Source organism: Oncorhynchus mykiss, chromosome 14 (assembly GCF_013265735.2).
Source record: "Oncorhynchus mykiss isolate Arlee chromosome 14, USDA_OmykA_1.1, whole genome shotgun sequence".
Taxonomy (NCBI): domain Eukaryota; kingdom Metazoa; phylum Chordata; class Actinopteri; order Salmoniformes; family Salmonidae; genus Oncorhynchus; species Oncorhynchus mykiss.
The window spans coordinates 17,839,138-17,861,513 of NC_048578.1; the positions used below are offsets into that span (position 1 = coordinate 17,839,138).

General features: G+C 42.0%; 1 protein-coding gene across 9 annotated transcripts in view; it reads left to right on the top strand.

The window, feature by feature from the left end:
- The first annotated feature begins 4,122 nt into the window (after nucleotides 1-4,122).
- Nucleotides 4,123-22,376, top strand: part of LOC110488933 (glutamate receptor 2) — a 57,910-nt gene continuing 39,656 nt past the window's right edge. For all 9 annotated transcript variants that reach the window (XR_005035945.1, XM_021561411.2, XM_021561413.2 and 6 more), the window contains exons 1-2: nucleotides 4,123-4,562; nucleotides 4,751-4,891. Coding sequence is in view for 8 of the 9 variants with exons in the window: in XM_021561411.2 (XP_021417086.1) it covers nucleotides 4,478-4,562; nucleotides 4,751-4,891 (226 nt within the window). In the remaining variant the exon portion in view is untranslated. The remainder of the gene's footprint in view (nucleotides 4,563-4,750; nucleotides 4,892-22,376) is intronic.

Here is a 22,376-nt window from a genome sequence, read left to right on the forward strand (position 1 = left end):
TTCAATATATCCACATCATTTTCCTTCCTCATGATGCCATCTATTTTGTGAAGGGCACCAGTCCCTCCTGCAGCAAAGCACCCCCACAACATGATGCTGCCACCCCCGTGCTTCACAGTTGGGATAGTGTTCTTCGGCTTGCAAGCGTCCCACCTTTTTCCTCCAAACATAACGATGGTCATTATGGCCAAACAGTTCTATTATTGTTTCATCAGACCAGAGGACATTAATCCAAAAAGTACGATCTTTGTCCCCATGGGCAGTTACAAACCGTAGTCTGTCTTTTTATGGCGGTTTTGGAGCAGTGGCTTCTTCCTTACTGAGGGGCCTTTCAGGTTATGTCAACATAGGACTCGTTTTACTGTGTATATAGATACTTTTGTACCTTTTTCCTCCCGCATCTTTACAAGATCCTTTGCTGTTGTTCTGGGATTGATTTGCACTTTTCGCCACCAAAGTACTCTTCATCTCTAGGAGACAGAACGTGTCTCCTTTCTGAGCGGTATAATGGCTGTGTGGTCCCATGGTGTTCATACTTGTGTATTGTTTGTACAGATGAACGTGGTACCTTCAGGCGTTTGAGAATTGCTCCCAAGGATGAACCAGACTTGTGGACGTCTACAATTTGGATGATTTATTTTGATTTTCCCATTATGTCAAGCAAAGACGCACTGAGTTTTAAGGTAGGCCTTTGAAATACATCCACAGGTACACCTCCAATTGACTCAAATTATGTAAATTAGCCTATCAGAAGCTTCAAAGCCATGACATAATTTTCTGGAATTTCCCAAGATTTTTAAAGGCACAGTCAACTTGGTTTATGTAAACTTCTGACCCACTGGAATTGTGATACAATGAGTTATAAGTTAAATAATATGTCTGTAAAAAATTTTGGGAAAATGACTTGTGTCATGCACAAAGTAGATGTCCTAACCGACTTGCCAAAACTATAGTTTGTTAACAAGAAATTTGGGGAGTGTTTGAAAAATGAGTTTTATTGACTCCAACCTCAGTGTATGTAAACTTCTTACTTCAACTGTATGGCCACTCAAGCAGATAAAATTTTTTGTCAAAAGGCCAATGACTTACTTGATGTTAACTTGACAGTTACACTTGGCAGCAACATATGCGTGGGCGGTAATAGGGTCTTTGTATCAAGATTAAATGTCGGGGTTTGGCTTGAATCACAACACAGTTTACAGAGCAAAACCTAATCTGACATTTCTGGTTTATAGTTTTTAGTAAAGACTGACTGGAATATAAACTTATTCACATCTCTAATTAGATCATGTTTAGTTAAAAAAAAACTCTCATTAAATGTAATAAAACAGCATCTCTACTGCTACCGACATTGTATGTGTGAACAGAATGATATCTTATTCAGTTATGTGGAAGGGATCACCAGCTGTCGGTGATTAAATATATTTAATTTAGTCAAAAAGGAACACTACTTAACCCTATAAACACAGATGTGCACTCATACTGTACACATCATAGACATCCATAGATATGTCAACCCCCAGCAAGGACAAGCAGTTATTGTTTCACCACTGTCCATTGTGCTGAAAGCTATGAGAGAATAGAATTTCAACACTGTCCATGGTGCTGAAAGCTATGAGAGAATATAGTTTCACCACTGTCAATGGTGCTGAAATCTTTGAGATAATATAATTTCACTGCTGTCCATGGTGCTGAAAAATATGAGCAAATATATATATATATATATATATATATATATATATATATATATATATATATATATAATTATGTTTTTGTTTTTTGTTTATTTAACTAGGCAAGTCAATTAAGAACACATTTTTATTTACAATGACAGCCTACCCCGGCCAAACCCGGACGACGTTAGGCCAATTGTGCACCGCCCTATGGGACTCCCAATCACGGCCGGATGTGATACAGCCTGTGAATCAGCCTCATTTTACCGCTGTCCATGGTGCTGAATGCAATGTGGAAAACATGGAATAGTGGAACATATGGAATAGAGGACGACATGGAATAGAGGACAACATGGAATAGAGGTTGACGTGGAATAGTGGAGAACAAGGAAGAGTGGAATTGATGGAATAGTGGAAAACATGAATTTGTGGAAAACATGAAATAGTGGAAAACAAGGAATAGTGGAAAACATGAAATAGTGGAAAACAAGCCTTAGATCAAAGGTAAAGAGTGCATTCATTTGATGTTTAACTCCAGCGAGATGGGAGAGGAGGGAGACACACACACACATACACTAATTATTATTAAGTAACTGGTTCCCACAGCCTTTTTAAGTTTACTCAAAGTGTTACCTAAACTTAACATTTTTAGTTAGCCCAAACATAGCTCCAAATTTAGAAAACTTTTTTTTTTTAATTCAGTCAATATAAAATTATGTGTTTGCTCAACTTGTCTTATGTTCATTCAACTAGAAAGTATTATGGTGGTGTCTTAACTCAAAAAGGCTGTGGAACTGGTTACACACACAGTGCTTTTAACAGAAATGTTTTCAATGTACATATTTTACACATATGATTACATTGTGCATGTTCAATTATGCAGTCATTATTATTATGTCCTCACCTGGGATTTGCACACAATCTCAGCTCTGTTAAAAGTACACAATAGTAAAACTATTGTATTTATTACAGTGATTAAAAAGTAACATGAAAACAGAGTAACATGCCCCATCAACTTTAGACAACTATACAGAAAAACCCTACAATTGCTGAAATATTTCTGTCAAATAAATGAGTTGAGAATCGTCAGTTTAACTGATAAATGACAGACATTGTGGCATAGCAGGAAAATCAGAATGCTGTGAACCAAAAGGTTGTGAGTTTAAATCCCAGGTGAGAACATGTTGAATTATAATTACTGTATAAATTAACATGCACAATGTAATCATGTCTGTCAACCTGTGTCAAATATGTAAATTGAAAACATTGTAAGCACTGTGCGTGTGCGTAACCAGTTGCACCAACTTTTTTAGTTAAGATGCCCAAATAATAATTTATTGTTAAATGAACATATAAGACAAGTTGAGCAAACACATCATTTTATGTTGACTGAATTTTTGCTAAGTGTGGGCCCAACTAAACATTTTAAGTTCAGGTAACAATTTAACCGAAAAGTTGAGTAAACAAAATAATAATAATTAGCTGATCACAAATACATGCACGCACGTACGCACACCCACACACACACGCATATACACACGTTTGTACACAAACACCCACACTTGACAAGATTGCCTTGACGAGCTACAAATTAACTGCCTCTAAATGTCTTCCTGTACAAGCTGACAATGGGGATGATGAGAAAGCAGTAGGCCTATGTTACAATGAGTCTGACATGACAAAAGTATATGCTGTTACAGGTATACAGTACCTCATGATAATTAGGACTACATAAATGGGGATGGACTCAGGATATTCAACCACTCTTGAAAAAAATATATGAACACATCTGGATGAAGGACCACATTGGTTTACTAGACATTTTCTTCCAACAGTGGTTGGAGCAAGTTTATTTTTCATTCCTTATATTTTAGGTAGACTGTGAAGGACAGTATTGTTTTTCTTTTGGGTAAGCTAGATAATCTTGTTAAGTTCATCAAGTGCAATTTAAATGTCTCAGAGATATTGACAACAATGCATGAATGGTTCAATCCTAAGAAGCAGGCGTTGGTCAATAGCTGGCACAGCTACATGCTTTTGAGCATGGCACCCACCAACCATGGATGAACTAAGGTGCCACTCTCTAACCGCCATGGCATTTGTTTGCTTATCCACATGCTGTAATGTTATAGTGACTGTGAGTCTGATTATCAGAAGGGCACACATAGGTTTATTCAAGATGTAATTCATGTTAGTATTTGCTAAGTTGTTAGTGCAGAGTGATAGAGCGAAGGGCTAACCCCTCAATAATGACTTGCTTAACACGAAGACGCCTGGAGATGATGAGATTGCCCTTATGGTCTGCCATGAATTTTAGCAGGTTTAAAAAGTCAAGGACACATATTTAGTCTCCTATTATATGCTCAACAAACTAACATGTACAAACACTAATGAGCCCTGGACGTCGCGAGGAAGTGGATTGCGCGCTCGGCTCCTCTCGTGTCTTTACGCATCTCATTAACATTCGTCGCTTGTTCGTGATGCTGAAACGATCTCCAGCGCACGGAGCAGAGACTAGAAGTGTTCCTGTTTGTTAAAGGAGGTGTCGACGACTCGCAGGAGGACAGCGCGAGAAAGAGGAGCGGAAGAGACAGTTAATATACAATTCCTTCACTGTTGGACCTGGAAAAAGGGAGCAAGAGCCCTAATTTTCTATACAAAAATCACCTGCAGAAGAAAATAGTCACCAGTGAATTTTCCCTGACAGCAAGTCTTCAATATGTGTCGGATCTAACATAGACCATTATTGTGTAAACAAGGAATATCTCCGTTCTTGGGTGGATGTGGGCACATTTGTTGTGGAAATGCCTAAGCTTATGAATTCATCGGTTTTCTTTCTACCAGTTTTATGGGGTTTGGCGCTTGGTGGCTCTCAAAGTGTACAAATTGGTATGTATCAATCAAATAAGTTAATTGAAATTATATATCATTGGACATAGGTCCAGCAAGTAGGCTAGTGATTGTGCCAATGCTTAATGAAAGGTGGTCATGAAAATATATAAAATAAATTAACAATACAACATATTGGAATAGTCTATGCACAAGTATATTGAGATGTCCAATTGTTTCTATTACAGGTGGACTCTTTCCAAGGGGTGCTGATCAGGAGTACAGTGCATTTCGGATAGGAATGGTTCAATTCAGCACACCCGAATTCAGATTGACGCCCCATATTGACAATCTGGAAGTAGCGAACAGTTTTGCCGTCACCAATTGTTGTAAGTAACAACTGTAACCTATTTCAAGTCTCTTTACATAAAATGCACACCATTTTCATCCCCTTCAAAGATATTAATAGAAACACAGCGAAACTATCAATTGATATATTAAATTACATTGAAACGGTGCATGCGTAATTTGTGTGCGCTTATTTTAGTTCGTGAAACCATATCTGTTGTGGAAAGACATAGAAAAGTAGGCTGTTTGTGTTTGTATAATAAGATAATTGTTAATCTTCGATTCTACGAGAAATGACAAGGTAATGTTGGTTTCCACAGTAACAGTCAGTCACAGTGATGACTCCCATGCCATAGGCGCGCGTAATGTAATGCATGATAAGCACTGGGGAATAATATCCATCGTCGTTTTGTTCATATTTTAATTAAATTCAACATATTTTTATTATCTTTTGTGAAATATTTTCACAATTTACAATAGCTTATCATCTCAATGAAAGACCTGACTGAGGTCAAAAGGCATTCAAGCCTGTTAATGGAAAATTCATGGTCTTGGAAGACCCATAAAGACCCGAGTGCAGGCCTTTATGGTTCCACATTTAATAGTCTATGTGCATTTATTATCCTTATTTCGTCATTACCTTGATAAGGAAACGGATCTATATCCGGTATACATTAGATGTAGTTCTGTGGAAGAGAAAGAAAGAAAGTGTAAGAATGAAATTATACAAATAATTGCTTCCCTTCGGGCAGAAATGTGATATAGGTTATTGCATAGCTTACTTCCAGTGTTTGTGGATTAGAATCTTGCCTAACACATTCGTTATGTTATTAGGTTCTTGAGCGCAATTTCTAAATCTATTTTGGAAACAATCAACTGCAACAATATATATTTGAAAACTGACAGTATTTGATAGTTTATTTCAGAAATAATAGGTTCGATTTCATCTGTGCACTGAGCTATTAATGAGCGCGCGCTCTATGGATGGGCTACCAATTTCATCTAGCTGTTGCCAAGCGACAGTTCGTTTTGAAAAACGTCTCGGAGGTATATCAAAATTATATTTTAAATAGTATGTGCATTGATTATCTATATAGATTCCACACTTTTCATATAAAAGCATGTTGCATTAAAGCTCCTAATTGCATCGCGCGACAGATGCCTGATAATGCTGGATTGATAGAACGGTGACGACATGTCAATCACAGCTTGGGTTCTATCTAAGTAACACCATGAATACCCATGATTGTGATGTCAGAGATGTTCTTAAAGACTTGTAGATGGCTTCATTCCCTTACTAGTCTACTGTAAGTACGAAGCAGATGGATTCATTGTAACTTACAGATTTGCCTCACTTATTAAACACATATGCCATTTAAAAGCTTTTCCGTTCAGGAAGATTATTTCTATGCTCTTCGGAAGGGAAAAAGCTGAAAGCATGTTGATTGGACATACCATAGCCTTTTAGTCATATGTGTTCTTATCTTTTATTTGAACAGATATGTGATAACCGTGCCTGTAGTCAACAAATCGGTCAATGGACCAATTCAAACTCAAGTAAACCACTGGTCAAAAACACTCATTAATAATTTGCAGTACTTTTGACAATACAATAGATAAATATATTTATTTATTTTTTATGTATGGGGATATACTGCATATTACTAGAGAGCAAGAGGCTCTTCTCAAGGTTTTGACTGTATGCTTTTAAACCAGTAGATGGCACTATACATTACAAGGCATTACAGGACTTCCCTTTGTATTCAAAACATACATTTTCAGCTGAGAAAGCACAATTAAAACTGGGCTCAGAGACACTTATAGGAGCCCTATTAAAATGACATAGATCAATTTGCTATTCATTAGGTGAGACAGTGAATTTAGGTCCTGACAATGTAACCAGTAAATGGGGCATTTTTCATGCAAAGAAAGAATATCACTGGGATGAAAGACACTCTGATTAGCTAAATCACCAAGCTGTATTGAGGGCATAAGCTTCCCTTACAGGTTGAGGGCATAAGCTTCCCTTACAGGTTGAGGGCATAAGCTTCCCTTACAGGTTTAGGGCATACGCTTCCCTTACAGGTTGAGGGCATACGCTTCCCTTACAGGTTGAGGGCATAAGCTTCCCTTACAGGTTGAGGGCATAAGCTTCCCTTACAGATTGAGGGCATAAGCTTCCCTTACAGGCTGAGGGCATAAGCTTCCCTTACAGTATGCCTTGTGGGATAAGATCATTTATAATCTGATTAAGTGGATTGACATTTTCTCAAATACATTTTTGTAAAGGTTATGCAGTAAGTCTGAGAATAATTCCATTACTGGGATATTGTTGTCTATGCTTTAATGGTGACCATAAGAAAAACAAGAATGTGTACAAATGTACTGAATAGATTATTGTTGGGCCAGTGGTACTTCTACCATGTATCAAAGCTATGGCAGGAGAGATGCCATATTGTGCCATCAAGAGTACATCTGGTACATTCTAGATCTGCTGCCAACTCTAGGAGAGTAGATAGAGGCTGCCACTGTGTGTATGTGTGTGTGTGTGTGCATGCGTGTGTGCCTGCGTGTGTGCCTGCGTGTGTGCCTGTGTGTGTGCATGCATGTGTGCATGCGTGTGTGTGCCTGTGTGCATGCCTGCATGTGCCTTTGTGCATACGTGTGTCTATGCACACTATTGTGTCTTGATGATTTTCCACTGACCAATTTCAAAACAATGAACACACCCTCTCTGGGGTTCTCACGGAAGAGATATAAAGTCTCTTGTAAGAAACAGATGATTTAACACATCAAAAGTCCCTTATTTACATGGTTAACATAGTCTCTCTAGACATCTGCATTGCCTCCCACAATTTTCAAATGCCTAGGGTCTCGTTTTCAAGATTATGGTTGACTTGCCATGCTGTAATTTCCTGCATTCATCTGCAATCTGACTTCGTTATGATGCAGTATTCATGCTGTTTACACTTTTCACAAATGACCAAAAATCTGATGTATGCAGAAAGCATTGTCATTAAAACCATATCCCACTATTAAAGAGAACACTGTGAAATATTTAATATGCTAGGAAGTTGGGCCGGTCAGAAATCGAGGTTAGGCAGGACTCTGTGGACCTTAGCCTGCCCTGAACACGCTCCTTAACCAATCCGCTTCCTAAATTGCTCCCTATTCCCTATATAGTGCACCAGAGCCCTTTGGGCCATTGGGCACACACACCCCTCTCATTTAAGAATCCTCCATTCACACATACGTGGCATGTCTCTAAACTACACAGAGCTGAAATTTCAATTGCACACTTGTTCAAACACTCTTTTCAAGTAATATCATAAATAATACATATTAATTGTAAAACTAAGTAATCTTCTCTTGTCTCATATGACATGGCTTAGCACGCTCACTGCCTCAGAGGTAGCCAGGTCAAGTCTCAAATAACATGGCATAGCCCGCTCACTGCCTCAGAGGCAACCAGGTCAAGTCTCATATGACTTGGCTTAGCACGCTTACTGCCTCAGAGGCAACCAGGTCAAGTCTCATATGACTTGGCTTAGCCCGCTCACTGCCTCAGAGGCAACCAGGTCAAGTCTCATATGACTTGGCTTAGCACGCTCACTGCCTCAGAGGTAGCCAGGTCAAGTCTCAAATAACATGGCTTAGCACGCTCACTGCCTCAGAGGTAGCCAGGTCAAGTCTCAAATAACATGGCATAGCCCGCTCACTGCCTCAGAGGCAACCAGGTCAAGTCTCATATGACTTGGCTTAGCACGCTTACTGCCTCATATGCAGCCAGGTCAAGTTTCATATGACATGGATTAACCTGTTCCCTGCATCAGAGGCAGCCAGGTCAAGTCTGTCCACGTTGGTGTGCTCTATATGGAGTCACTGTGCATAGATGTCACTTGTCTGTCAAAGCAAGTTAGAACAGCTAAACAATATTAAGCTTGATGTTATTGCTTTCTAGGCTGCTGCTGTATGTTCAACCAATGAGAGGACACATCCAGGTATTTGATGAGTGAGTCATCAAATTTAGAATCAGCTTCCCCTTCCCCATTTATAACCCTAACTGTTATGAGGGGAAACAAAAAATGGACCCTAGATCAGCCTCTAGGGATAACTTCATCCAATTCCTAATTCTCTGTTCAGCACCACATCAACATGTCATCCTTATCCCACTGGAGCGATCTTGATGTGTTCACTCAAATATATCTTATCTTTAATCTGATCTAGGACCTGATAAACAACACTCCTGGCTCCTACACACACCCAGTATCGTGTATCGAACTGTAGGCTACAGTATACCCAAGGGCAGAAGGCACTGTAGCGACAACTCTATTTACTCACAGTCCCTGTTCCAATCTAGATTCTGAAGGCAGAGCACTTCTTTGCCAAGGAGAAGGACCACAAGTATGATTATGTATCAGCAGTCCTTGACATCTGAGACTCAAACTAGTATGTGGACACCCCTTAAAAAGAGTGGAATTGAGCACACAGCCATCAATCTCCACAGACAAACATTGGCAGTAGAATGACCTTACTGAAGAGCTCAGTGACTATCAACGTAGCACCGTCATAGGATGCCACCTTTCCAACAAGTCAGTTCATCAAATATCTGCCCTGCTAGAGCTGTAAGTGCTGTTATTGTGAAGTTAAAATGTCTTGGAACAACAACGGTTCAGCCGTGAAGTGGTAGGACACATGAGCTCACAGAACGGGACCGCCAAGTGCTGAAGCGCGTAATGCATAAAATCGTTGACCTTGGGTGCAACACTAACAACCGAGTTTCAAACTGCTCCTGGAAGCAACGTCACCACAATAACTGTTTGTCGGGAGCTTCATGAAATGGGTTTCCATAGCTGAGCAGCCACACACAAGCTTAAGATCACCACGTGCAATGCCAAGCGTTGGCTGGATTGGTGTAAAACTTGCCAACATTGGACTCTGGAGCAGTGGAAACACGTTCTCTGTAGAGATAGGGCTAGGCGTTCCGCTAGCGGGACAACTTCCAGTGAAACTGGAGGCCGCACAATTCAAATAAATAATCATAAAAATGTTGCATATTAAACATGTAGGTACATACAAGTGTCTTATATCGGTTGAAAGCTTAAATCCTTGTTAATCTAACTGGACTATCCAATTTTCAGTAGCCATTACAGCGAAAGCATGCCATGCAATTGTTTGAGGACGGCACCCCACATCAAAATATTTTCATAAATTCACAAATAGCGATTAAATATTCACTTGCTTTTTTCATCCAAAGGGTCCCAGTTATAACATGTAGTGTCATTTTGTTAGATAAAATCCTTCTTTATATCCCAAAAAATCTGTTTAGTTGGCGCCATCAATTTGAGTAATCCACTTGTTCAACATGCAGAGAAAGGAATCCAAAAATCTACCGCTGAACTTTGTTAAAACAAGTCAAAATAAGTTTCTATTGACTCCTCAGATACCCTAAAATGGAATCAAACTATAATATTTAATACGGAAAGAAGTATGTTCAATAGGAAACCGATATTAGCAGGTGTGTCTTGTCTTACTCATGCACCCAAACACGAATTTCCAATAGTATGTCCCAGTACTAAAACTCATATATCTTACTCATTTTGGAAGAAACAAGCCTGAAACCTTGAACATAGAGTGCTGACACCCTGTGGAAGCCATGGGAATTGCATACTGGGAGCTAGAATTAATTATTTCCCTATACTTTCCATTGTAATAGCATGGGCTCTTTGGCTCTTTGGATTTTCTCTTACCATATCTATTGTGTTATAGTCTCCTACATTATTTTAACATGTCTACTAACTTCAAAGTGTTTTCTTTCCAATGGTAACAATTATATGCATATCCTGGCTTCAGGGCCTGAGCAACAGGCAGTTTACTTTGGGCACGTTGGTCAGGCGGAAATTGAGAAAAAAGGACCCTAGCCTGAAGAAGTTTTAATCACGCTTCACCTTCTGGCAGTCCGATTAACAAATCTGGGTTTGGCGGATGTCAAGAGAATGTTACCTGTCCCAATGCATAGTGCAGACTGTAAAGTTTGGTGGAGGTGGAATAACGGTTGGGGTTGTTTTTCATGGTTAGGTCCCTTAGTTCCAGTGAAGGGAAATCTTAAGACTACAGCATACAATTACATTGTAGACAATTCTGTGCTTCCAACTTTGTAATAATAGTTTGGGGAACGCCCTTTCCAGTTTCAGCATGACAATGCCCCCATGGACAAAGCAAGGTCTAAACAGAAAAGGTTTGTTGAGATCGGTTTGGAAGAATTTGACTGGCCTGCACAAAACCCTAACCTGAACCCCATCGAACACCATTGGAATGAATTGGAATGCTGACTGCGAGGCAGGCCTAATCACCCAACATCAGTGCCGACCTCACTAATTCTCTTGTGGTTGAATTTAAGCAAATCCATGCAGCAATGTTCCAACATCTAGTGGAAAGCCTTCACAGAAGAGTGGAGGCTGTTATTACATCAAAAAACTCCACGTTAATGCCCATGATTTTGGTAAGAGATGTTCGATGAGCAGGTGTTCACATAAATCTACACTTCAAAAGGGCATCGACAACACAAGGTATACACAGATATATTGTCCTGCCTAGACCCATTGGTAAGATGGCACAAACAAATCTGGGACTAGGCCACTATTGCCCCCTTCATCACATTTGGACACAGACAAACAGTTGTGCCTATACAGATCATAAGCGCTGTTTATATTTCAACTTACAGTAATATGTAATACAGCGCATGCTGTAAGTGGGTTCAGCAACAGTATATACATGTTGCATCATAATTCTCTGTCTGGTTTAACCCCTTAATATCCACTGGTCACCATTTAGCTCAGAATTTGGAAGATTCAAACATGTTAAATGCAGTGGAATCCTCGGTACATAGCTCCATTAAAAAGGTGTGGCAATGAAGGGGTTAAATGAGTCTTGATGGAGACTTGATATCATAATATTTGTGTAGTCAATTTGATACTGGGTCAATTTGGATTGCCCAAATGATTTATTCTGTTTGTTCTAATCTAGATATTTGCAATGGTGGATGAATTCATTAGCCATACTAGATACTAAGCTCGCTACCCCTCTGATGGAGAGGAGGTTGTCTTTAATCAACAATATGATTACGATTTTAATCGGGCCGCTGTTGTAGGTTTATTTCTTATTACCTGTTCTCATCAAAAACCCTAACATCTGTGTGTGTGTGCATGTTTGTGTGTGTCAGTGTGTGTGTATGCATGTGAGAGAGAGAGAAAGAGAGAGAGAGAGAGTGACAGACTGTGATGGGCAGAGTAGCGAGTGGGCGATGGAGGATGGCCAGAGAGAGAGGCAGTGAGATAGAAACTCAGACAGACAAAGAGAGAGATGGAGAGAATTGTCTTATTCTCCATCCAAACAACCCATTGAACAGGCTTATGTAATGCCACCTATGAGACAGACAGGGTATCAGTATGCAGCTAAGCAGCCCAGGTCCATTAAAGGAGACAGGATGATTCATATCTATCCAAAACCACCACGAGGGGTCTAATCAATAGAGGGAGGTCTCTTCTCCTTTTTTAAGAGTAAGATCATTTTATTGGTCAATTGGACACAAGGTCCAACCGAAATTTGACTTCCACTTTTAACCCAACCCCTCCGAAAGACACATACATACATCTCTGTGTTCTGTTCTTAAGAAGGGACTGTAGATTTCCTCCATTCGAGAGACCAGAAACAGGCTGACCTGGTAGATATGTCACACAGACCATTACAATGAGCTACAGTCCGTACACACAGTTCTTTCACCAAGAGATGACATTCTCAGAGTTGACCGCCTCCACCCACACCCATCTAGTACAAGACCTAGTTCTTCTACTGTGGCTAAGCAGTGACTGGAGAGAATTGGAGAGGGAGAGAGAATGGGGGGAGTTGCATAAATTATTTGACAGATTGATTTCCACTCGGCTCTTTCCCTCACAAAGAAAGTAAAGGTAATTGTGTTCCATCCAATAAAAAACTTCTAGTACGGCTGACCTTTTAGCGAGACCTGGCTCGGTCAACTCCATTCTAAATGAACGTGGAATCAAATGGGGCTGCTATAGTTATAACACAATTGATGTGCCCCTGTTGCACAAACACACAGCATAGTGTTGGAATTTAATTTACTCTCTTACAGTAATGACAACCTGAGGCTATTGAGACTTTCTTCTGTGTTTGGATGATGTGTTATTCTCATGATCATTGTCACAAAGCCACACCCATCCCACTGGTGTTAGAAGTTCAGAAGGAGAAAGTGTAGGCTATATAGAAGTAATGACGCTCAAATACAAAATCATTAAACCAAACAATGTGGGTTTCTATCATCGTAATGGAGGTGTAGATTCCATCTCACATCCCAGTGTTCCAACTTGTAAACAAGGCTGCATGGGATTTATCTTAATGCGACTCCGTGTAGCCAATGGCAATGTCTGCTTTAGATATAATGCCAGGAGCCACTTGGGTATTTGACAGCGCAAACGCAGTTCCACCTCAGACACCGTCAAAACATCAGTTATGTGGATTTCGGCTGGTGGATCTGATTGAATCGGGCCCTAAATGTTCCACTGCACAATAGCAGTGGAGGGGCATCGCTTGCTTATGATTGGTAGTCCATTGTGGTTGTATTGCTTGCTTATGATTGGTAGTCCATTGTGACTCTATTGCATGCTTATGATTGGTAGTCAGTCCATTGTGACTGCATTGCTTGCTTATGATTGGTAGTCAATGGTGACTGTATTGCTTGCATATGATTGGTAGTCCATCGTACCTGTATTGCTTGTTTTGATTAGTTTTCCACCGTGCTTGTATTATTTTTTTTTTGATTGGTTGTCCATCATATCCAATGAGGACCATCTCAATCTTGCCCTTTATCTGTATAAGGATGTATCACACCCGGCCGTTATTGGGAGTCCTATAGGGCGGTGCACAATTGGCCCAGCGTCGTCCGGGTTTGGCCGGGGTAGGCGGTCACTGTAAATAAGAATTTGTTATTAACTAACTTGCCTAGTTAAATAAAGGTGAAATAAAATAAATAAATATCTATGAGTCTTGTGATGGCTGTAGGGGCCAATTCTGGTGGCAGACAGGGCATGTAAAGGCTGGGTTGGAGGAGGCAGGGGACAGGGCATGTAAAGGCTTGGTTAGCTAGGGGACAGGGCATGTAAAGGCTGGGTTGGAGGAGGCAGGGGACAGGGCATGTAAAGGCTTGGTTAGCCAGGGGACAGGGCATGTAAAGGCTGGGTTGGAGGAGGCAGGGGACAGGGCATGTAAAGGCTTGGTTAGCCAGGGGACAGGGCATGTAAAGGCTTGGTTAGCCAGGGGACAGGGCATGTGAAGGCTTGGTTGGAGGGCCAGGGGACAGGGCATGTAAAGGCTGGGTTGGAGGGCCAGGGGACAGGGCATCTAAAGGCTGGGTTGGAGGGCCAGGGGACAAGGCATGTAAAGGCTTGGTTGGAGGGCCAGGGGACAGGGCATGTAAAGGCTTGGTTGGAGGGCCAGGGGACAGGGCATGTAAAGGCTTGGTTGGAGGGCCATGGGACAGGGCATGTAAAGGCTGATTTGGAGGGCCAGGGGACAGGGCATGTAAAGGCTTGGTTAGGGGAGGCAGGGGACAGGGCATGTAAAGGCTTGGTTGGAGGGCCAAGTGCCAGGGCATGGAAAGGCTTAGTTGGAGGGCCTGGGGACAGGGCATGTAAAAGGCTTGGTTGGAGGGCCAGGGGACAGGGCATGTAAAGGCTTGGTTGGAGGAGGCAGGGGACAGGGCATGTAAAGGCTGATTTGGAGGGCCAGGGGCCAGGGCATGTAAAGGCTTGGTTGGAGGGCCAAGTGCCAGGGCATGTAAAGGCTTGGTTGGAGGGCCAGGTGCCAGGGCATGGAAAGGCTTAGTTGGAGGGCCTGGGGACAGGACATGTAAAGGCTTGATTGGAGGGCCAAGTGCCAGGGCATGGAAAGGCTTAGTTGGAGGGCCAGGGGACAGGGCATGTAAAAAGCTTGGTTGGTGGGCCAGGGGACAGGGCATGGAAAGGCTTCGTTGGAGGGGGCAGTGTGCAGGGGACAGTGCATGTAAAGGCTTGGTTAGCCAGGGGACAGGGCATGTAAAGGCTGGGTTGGAGGAGGCAGGGGACAGGGCATGTAAATGCTTGGTTAGCCAGGGGACAGGGCATGTAAAGGCTGGGTTGGAGGAGGCAGGGAACAGGGCATGTAAAGGCTTGGTTAGCCAGGGGACAGGGCATGTAAAGGCTTGGTTAGCCAGGGGACAGGGCATGTAAAGGCTTGGTTAGCCAGGGGACAGGGCATGTAAAGGCTTGGTTGGAGGGCCAAGTGCCAGGGCATGGAAAGGCTTAGTTGGAGGGCCTGGGGACAGGGCATGTAAAAGGCTTGGTTGGAGGGCCAGGGGACAGGGCATGTAAAGGCTTGGTTGGAGGAGGCAGGGGACAGGGCATGTAAAGGCTGATTTGGAGGGCCAGGGGACAGGGCATGTAAAGGCTTGGTTGGAGGGCCAAGTGCCAGGGCATGTAAAGGCTTGGTTGGAGGAGGCAGGGGACAGGGCATGTAAAGGCTGATTTGGAGGGCCAGGGGACAGGGCATGTAAAGGCTTGGTTGGAGGGCCAAGTGCCAGGGCATGTAAAGGCTTGGTTGGAGGGCCAGGTGCCAGGGCATGGAAAGGCTTAGTGGAGGGCCTGGGGACAGGACATTTAAAGGCTTGGTTGGAGGGCCAAGTGCCAGGGCATGGAAAGGCTTAGTTGGAGGGCCAGGGGACAGGGCATGTAAAGGCTTGGTTGGAGGGCCAGGGGACAGGGCATGTAAAAAGCTTGGTTGGTGGGCCAGGGGACAGGGCATGGAAAGGCTTAGTTGGAGGGGGCAGTGTGCAGGGGACAGGGCATGTAAAGGCTGAGTTGGAGGGCCAGGGGACAGCTCTGTAAGCATGTTTCTTCTCACAATTAATTTACAGTTGTTGTTTACGTTGTCCCTCAATGCAGTGGAACCAGTCTGATATGCAGCAGGAAGTCCTGAAGGGTGGATGTTGCCCTTCTTCTGGGTTGTTTTAATCTGGTCCTTGAAACATTATAGTGTCAAACTATATCTGTCTGTACAAACCCAAAACATGAAATTAATGTATGGTTCGCTGTAAGTTAAAGTCAATGTGACATACTGTACTACAGTAGGAAAGGGAGTCATCGAAAATCTAACACCAGAGACCGAGAAACATGTAAAACCCATTTTACAGTGTTTTAGTAGCTCATCAGCCAAGGCTGCTCCACTGTTACCATAGCAACGTGGTGCCAGACTACATCTCCATTGGTAGACCAGTAGACGTTTAATTTGTCTTTTTGTGAGGCCTACGCTCCTGAACGTTCCCCTACATTGGTGGTGTTGTTCTTCAAATTAACCAAAGCACAACTAGGGCAATGACGCTCAGTGGAGCAATCAACTTTTATTAACGATCCAGCACCGTAATAACATGTTCAGTACAGATCTATGGTAGCCATGGCGACAAAGGGATAATTGGTCTTCGGAATTAACATACGCTTTCATTTGAGTCTAGTCGTGTGTAAGGATCTATTCTGAGCATTAGTACAGGAACATAATCTACCACAACACGTATGTATGAGTTGAATGGTTTGCCAAATTCCATGTTGTGTTGGTGTGTTTACAGCACCATAGTAATGCTACATCATGCATGCCATGATGAAGCAATCTGAGCAGGTATCATTGAGACAATGTGCACTGAATGGAACTCCAATCACATCCAATGAGGCTTTGGGGTTACGTTTGGTAGATCCGACAGATAGAAGTGTAACACAGGACATATGGTCTACCAATGGGATACTGTTTCTGATTCTTACAGAGTAATTTACTATAACTTGTAGCATACTAATCAACCCTGCCAAATTGTTGGACTGCAGATAGTGTCTCAAACTCAGTATGCCAGAAAACAGACTTTGCTATTCAACATTAGGGTGCAAGTGTTATTCTGTCCACAGTACACCTTTCTATATTTTCCATTGAATGTTTTTCCATTTGTGCGTGTTCCATCCTTTGTATATGCACAAATGAACAGACAATACTGAATAAGTAAGCTGGAGCTTTCACACACATTCAGCTCGAGAAAACAGGGAGTCTGTTTGGTTTCCATGGCAACCGGGCTCTCTGTCTAGTTGGATGAAACAGTCTTTCTATACAGCAGTAGTAGCTAATATAACACTATGCCAAGACATCATTAAAGAGAGTGCTGCTTGGCCAAAACCTCTGTGCTGGTATATTTAGAGAAGTCATTATTTATGTACTTTGTATTTAGCTATGACTACACAGACAAATCTAATAACATCCCTACCAGCTGCAGTGTTGTGGTTTTATACCTGCATGATGCATGGATTAATTGATGAGAATCAATATGTCTTTGAATATAGTATTGTCTTTTGTGGAATTAAATATTGCCTGTGTGAACAGCCACAATAACCACAAAATCATTGTTTGTTCTATGTTTCATATGCACAATTTAGGAAACAAATGGCTATTGTAATGTGTTTACTGAGGTTTTTACTTCTCACTTCATAATATGCGGTCAGTTTATAGTAACTGGAAGAAATCAAGGGACAACTGCTGTAAAGTAGATTTTTTATGTGACGCGATACATAGTAAACCCTCCCTCCCTCCCCCACCCAAACAACCAACCAATACGTGGGACATATGTTAATGAAACAGGGACGGGGAGTGTGGGTGGGTGTTGTCAGAGACTGAGATCTTCTGTTTTCTGTGCTGCTACAGAGCAGCTGCCGGAAGAGCCCCCGACCCCCAGACCCAAAAGAATCCCACAATGCCTCCCTCAACCTCAGTGGTCCCCTCAAGCAACCTCATAGCCACACCACCACACTGCTACACCAAACAAGAGCATGATTGAGACATGTCACCATGTCACCCCCAGCCTATAGTTGGCTGAGGAGAGAAGTTCAGCTAGGTTCTACTCATCTAACCTGTATGTGGCCTCTTACCCACACTTGCTACACTTGATTACTGATGTGGAGTTAATTGGGATTCAGTTGTGAGAAATAAATAAATAAGGAGGATGAGATGAAAATTAGATTCTCCCGACGGGCATCACCAGTGAAGAGATCAAAGAACAGACCCCATTTTGTTTGTTAGTGTTTTTTCTCTTTTCCATATTTTTCTTCTTCTGTTTAATCTCAGGTGTAATAGCACAGATGCAAATTGTGAAAACAGGAAGTAAATAAAAAAGTGCATTTTGTGTGTACTACGTCATCACAAGTGTCAGCAACAGAGATATTTTCAATGTTGTCATTCTGATGTTGACCCTCACTCTGCTTCTATATGTGATGGTAGTAGCACATTTGTCATCATCACACAGGTGCCTTTCGACTGTCATAGAGACACATGCTGCCATAACAGTTTTTTATTATTTTGAGAGGGAGCGAGAGAGAGAGAGAGAGAGAGAGAGAGAGAGAGAGAGAGAGAGAGAGTCTAGCCATTCCTGACGTTTGCCAATCTGCCACGGACTAAGATAATGTGTAAAGGATTGTACACCATTGTACAAAATACTTGATACTCAGCTATGGTGTGCTCTGGTGTAATTCTGAGACTTAAATTACAACAGGGACATGCTGATGTCCAAGTCATATCCAAGTGTTTATTTGTGTGTGCATACAGTGGGGCACAAAAGTATTTAGTCAGACACCAATTGTGGAAGGTCTCCCACTTAAAAAGATGAGAGAGGCCTGTAATTTTCATCATAGGTACACTTCAACTATAACAGACAAAATGAGAAATAAAAATCCAGAAAATCACATTGTAGGATTTTTAATGAATTTGTTTGCAAATTATGGTGGAAAATAAGTATTTGGTCACCTACAAACAAGCAAGATTTCTTGCTCTCACAGACCTGTAACTTCTTCTTTAAGAGGCTCCTCTGTCCTCCACTCGTTACCTGCATTAATGGCACCTGTTTGAACTTGTTATCAGTATAAAATACACCTGTTTACAACTTCAAACAGTCACACTCCAAACTCCACTATGGCCAAGACCAAAGAGCTGTCAAAGGACACCAGAAACAAAATTGTAGACCTGCACCAGGCTGGGAAGACTGAATCTGCAATAGGTAAGCAGCTTGGTTTGAAGAAATCAACTGTGGAAGCAATTATTAGGAAATGGAAGACATACAAGACCACTGATAATCTCCCTCAATCTGGGGCTCCACGTAAGATCTCACCCTGTGGGGTCAAAATTATCACAAGAACAGTGAGCAAAAATCCCAGAACTACATGGAGGGACCTAGTGAATGACCTGCAGAGAGCTGGGACCAAAGTAACAAAGCCTACCATCAGTAACACACTCCGCCGCCAGGGACTCAAATCCTGCAGTGCCAGACGTGTCCCCCTGCTTAAGCCAGTACATGTCCAGCCCCGCCTGAAGTTTGCTAGAGAGCATTTGGATGATCCAGAAGAAGATTGGGAGAATGTCATATGGTCAGATGACACCAAAATCTAACTTTTTGGTAAAAACTCAACTCGTCGTGTTTGGAGGACAAAGAATGCTGAGTTGCATCCAAAGAACACCATACCTAATGTGAAACATGGGGGTGGAAACATCATGCTTTGGGGCTGTTTTTCTGCAAAGGGACCAGGACGACTGATCCGTGTAAAGGAAAGAATGAATGGGGCCATGTATCGTGAGATTTTGAGTGAAAACCTCCTTCCATCAGCAAGGGCATTGAAGATGAAACGTGGCTGGGTCTTTCAGCATGACAATGATCCCAAACACAGGAGTGGCTTCGTAAGAAGCATTTCAAGGTCCTGGAGTGGCCTAGCCAGTCTCCAGATCTCAACCCCATAGAAAATCTTTGGAGGGAGTTGAAAGTCCGTGTTGCCCAGCAACAGCCCCAAAACATCACTGCTCTAGAGGAGATCTGCATGGAGGAATGGGCCAAAATACCAGCAACAGTGTGTGAAAACCTTGTGAAGACTTACAGAAAACGTTTGACATCTGCCATTGCCAACAAAGGGTATATAACAAAGTATTGAGATAAACTTTTGTTATTGACCAAATACTTATTTTCCACCATAATTTGCAAATAAATTCATTAAAAATCCTACAATGTGATTTTCGAATTTTGTCTGTCATAGTTGAAGTGTACCAATGATGAAAATGACAGGCCTCTCTCATTTTTTAAGTGGGAGAACATGCACAATTGGTGGCTGACTAAATACTTTTTTGCCCCACTGTATATGTATGTATAAGTTATGGAAGGTTGGCAGCAAGACACATTGACTCTCACGAACTTGAGTTTATTTCCTGTTTAGGATTCAATTGGTGAGTTCCCACCATCTTTAACATAGCTTCAGGTGCTACTTTTCCTCTCACCGAGAGAAACACCATTTAAAAACAACATTGACATTTGTCACCAGACAGATTAGGCTGTGAGAAAACCCATTGATGTTCTTTCCTCAATCTAGACTAACAAAGACATCATGGTGGGCCGTTGAGGGTCTTTCTAGTAAATTATCTCTGTGCTATAGGGGGCTGAAATCAGAGCAGGAATCAGCCTGTGCAGTAACTAGATAAGTGACACGTACTCAGGCCACTGTGGGGAACGGGTGGTGGCTTACAGCTACAGCTCACAAACAGTGACACAGTGACAAATCCACTTTTACATAAAAGATCAGTCCTCAGGCTTTCTCTGCAGAGTTAGAGCAGTGTTATCTATTCTACTAGGAGTGAACGGATGATGACGGTGATGTTGATGAGTGTGTGTGTGTGTGTGTGTGTGTGCATGTGCGTATGTTATGATACTAATTGGTCTAATCAGTACTACTTTCTTCTGGGGCTAGAACTCATCACTTGCAATTAAAACACTTGCATTTAAAAGGCAATACATAATATCAATACATATTATCAATACATATTATCAATACATATTATCAATACATATTATCTCCAAAAGAAAAAAAAAGAAAAACAACAACAAATGTGATTCATTTCAAAATGTCATTTTCATCAAAACATCAAACAGATGACCAAATTAATTTCCCTGTCCCAAAAATAATCATACTTCATTATGCGCCCAGCTGCCGTCTATTTGAGCAAATATCACCTGTCAAGTATAATTGAGCTTGATAGAAACACAGTCCAACAGTCTGCTTCTCAAATATAGTGGCTGAAAAGGGAAAAGCAATGCTCTAAAACAGCCTGTCACAGAGCAGGAAACAAGGCCAGCAACACTCTAAAACAGCCTGTTATGGAGAAGGAAACGAGGACGATAACACTCTGAAACAGCTTATCATGGAGCAGGAAACAATGCCAGCAACACTCTAAAATACTGTAGCTTGCCATGGAGCAGGTAACAAGGCCAGCAACACTCAAAACTATCCTGTAATGGAGCAGGAAAGGAGGACAATAGCACTCTAAAACAGCTTATCATGGAGCAAGAAACAATGCCAGCAACACTCTAAAAGAGCTTGCCATGGAGCAGGAAACAAGGCCAGCAACACTCGAAACTAGCCTGTAATGGAGCAGGAAAGGAGGACAATAACACTCTAAAACAGCTTATCATGGAGCAGGAAACAAGGATAGCAACACTCTAAAACAGCATGGAAATGAGGCCAGCAACACAATAAAACAACGTCTCATGGAGCAGGAAACGAGGCCCAAAACACTCTTAGACAGCTTGTCATGTAGCAAGAAACGAGGACAGCAACGCTTTAAAAAAGCCCTTCATAGAGCAGGAAACGAGGCAAGAAATATTCAAACACATCTTGTCATGGAGCAGGAAACGAGGACCACGACACTTTAAAACAACCTGTCATGGAGCAGGAAATGAGGACAGAAACACACTAAAACAGCTTATTATGGAACAGGAAACGAGGCCAGCAACACTCTAAAACAGCATGGAAATGAGGCCAGGAACACACTAAAACAGCCTGCCATGGAGCAGGAAGCAAGACCAGCCACACTCTAAAATAGTGTTTCATGGAGCAGGAATCGAGGACAATAACACTTTAAAACAGATTATCACTGAGCAGGAAACAAGGCCAGCGACACTCTAAAAGAGCATGTAATGGAGCAGGAAAGGAGGACAGCAACACAATTAAAATACCTGTCATGCAGCAGGAAACAAGGCCAGCAACACTCTAAAACAACCTGTCATGAGCACGAAACAAGGCCAGCAACATTATAAAACAACCTGTCATGGAGCAGGAAATGAAGCCAAAACCACTCTAAACAGCCTGTCATAGAGCAGGAAATGAGGACGGCAACACACGGAAACAGCCTGTCATGGAGCAGGAGACGAGGACAGCAACACTCTAAAACAGCTTGTAATGTAGCAAGAAACAAGGGCAGCAACACTCTAAAATAACATGGACATGAGGCCAGCAACACACTAAAACTACCTATCATGGAGAAGGAAGCAAGGGCAAAAACATTCTGATACAGCTTGTCATTGAGCAGGTGACGAGGACAGCAACACTCTAAAACAGCCTGTCATTGAGCAAGAAATGA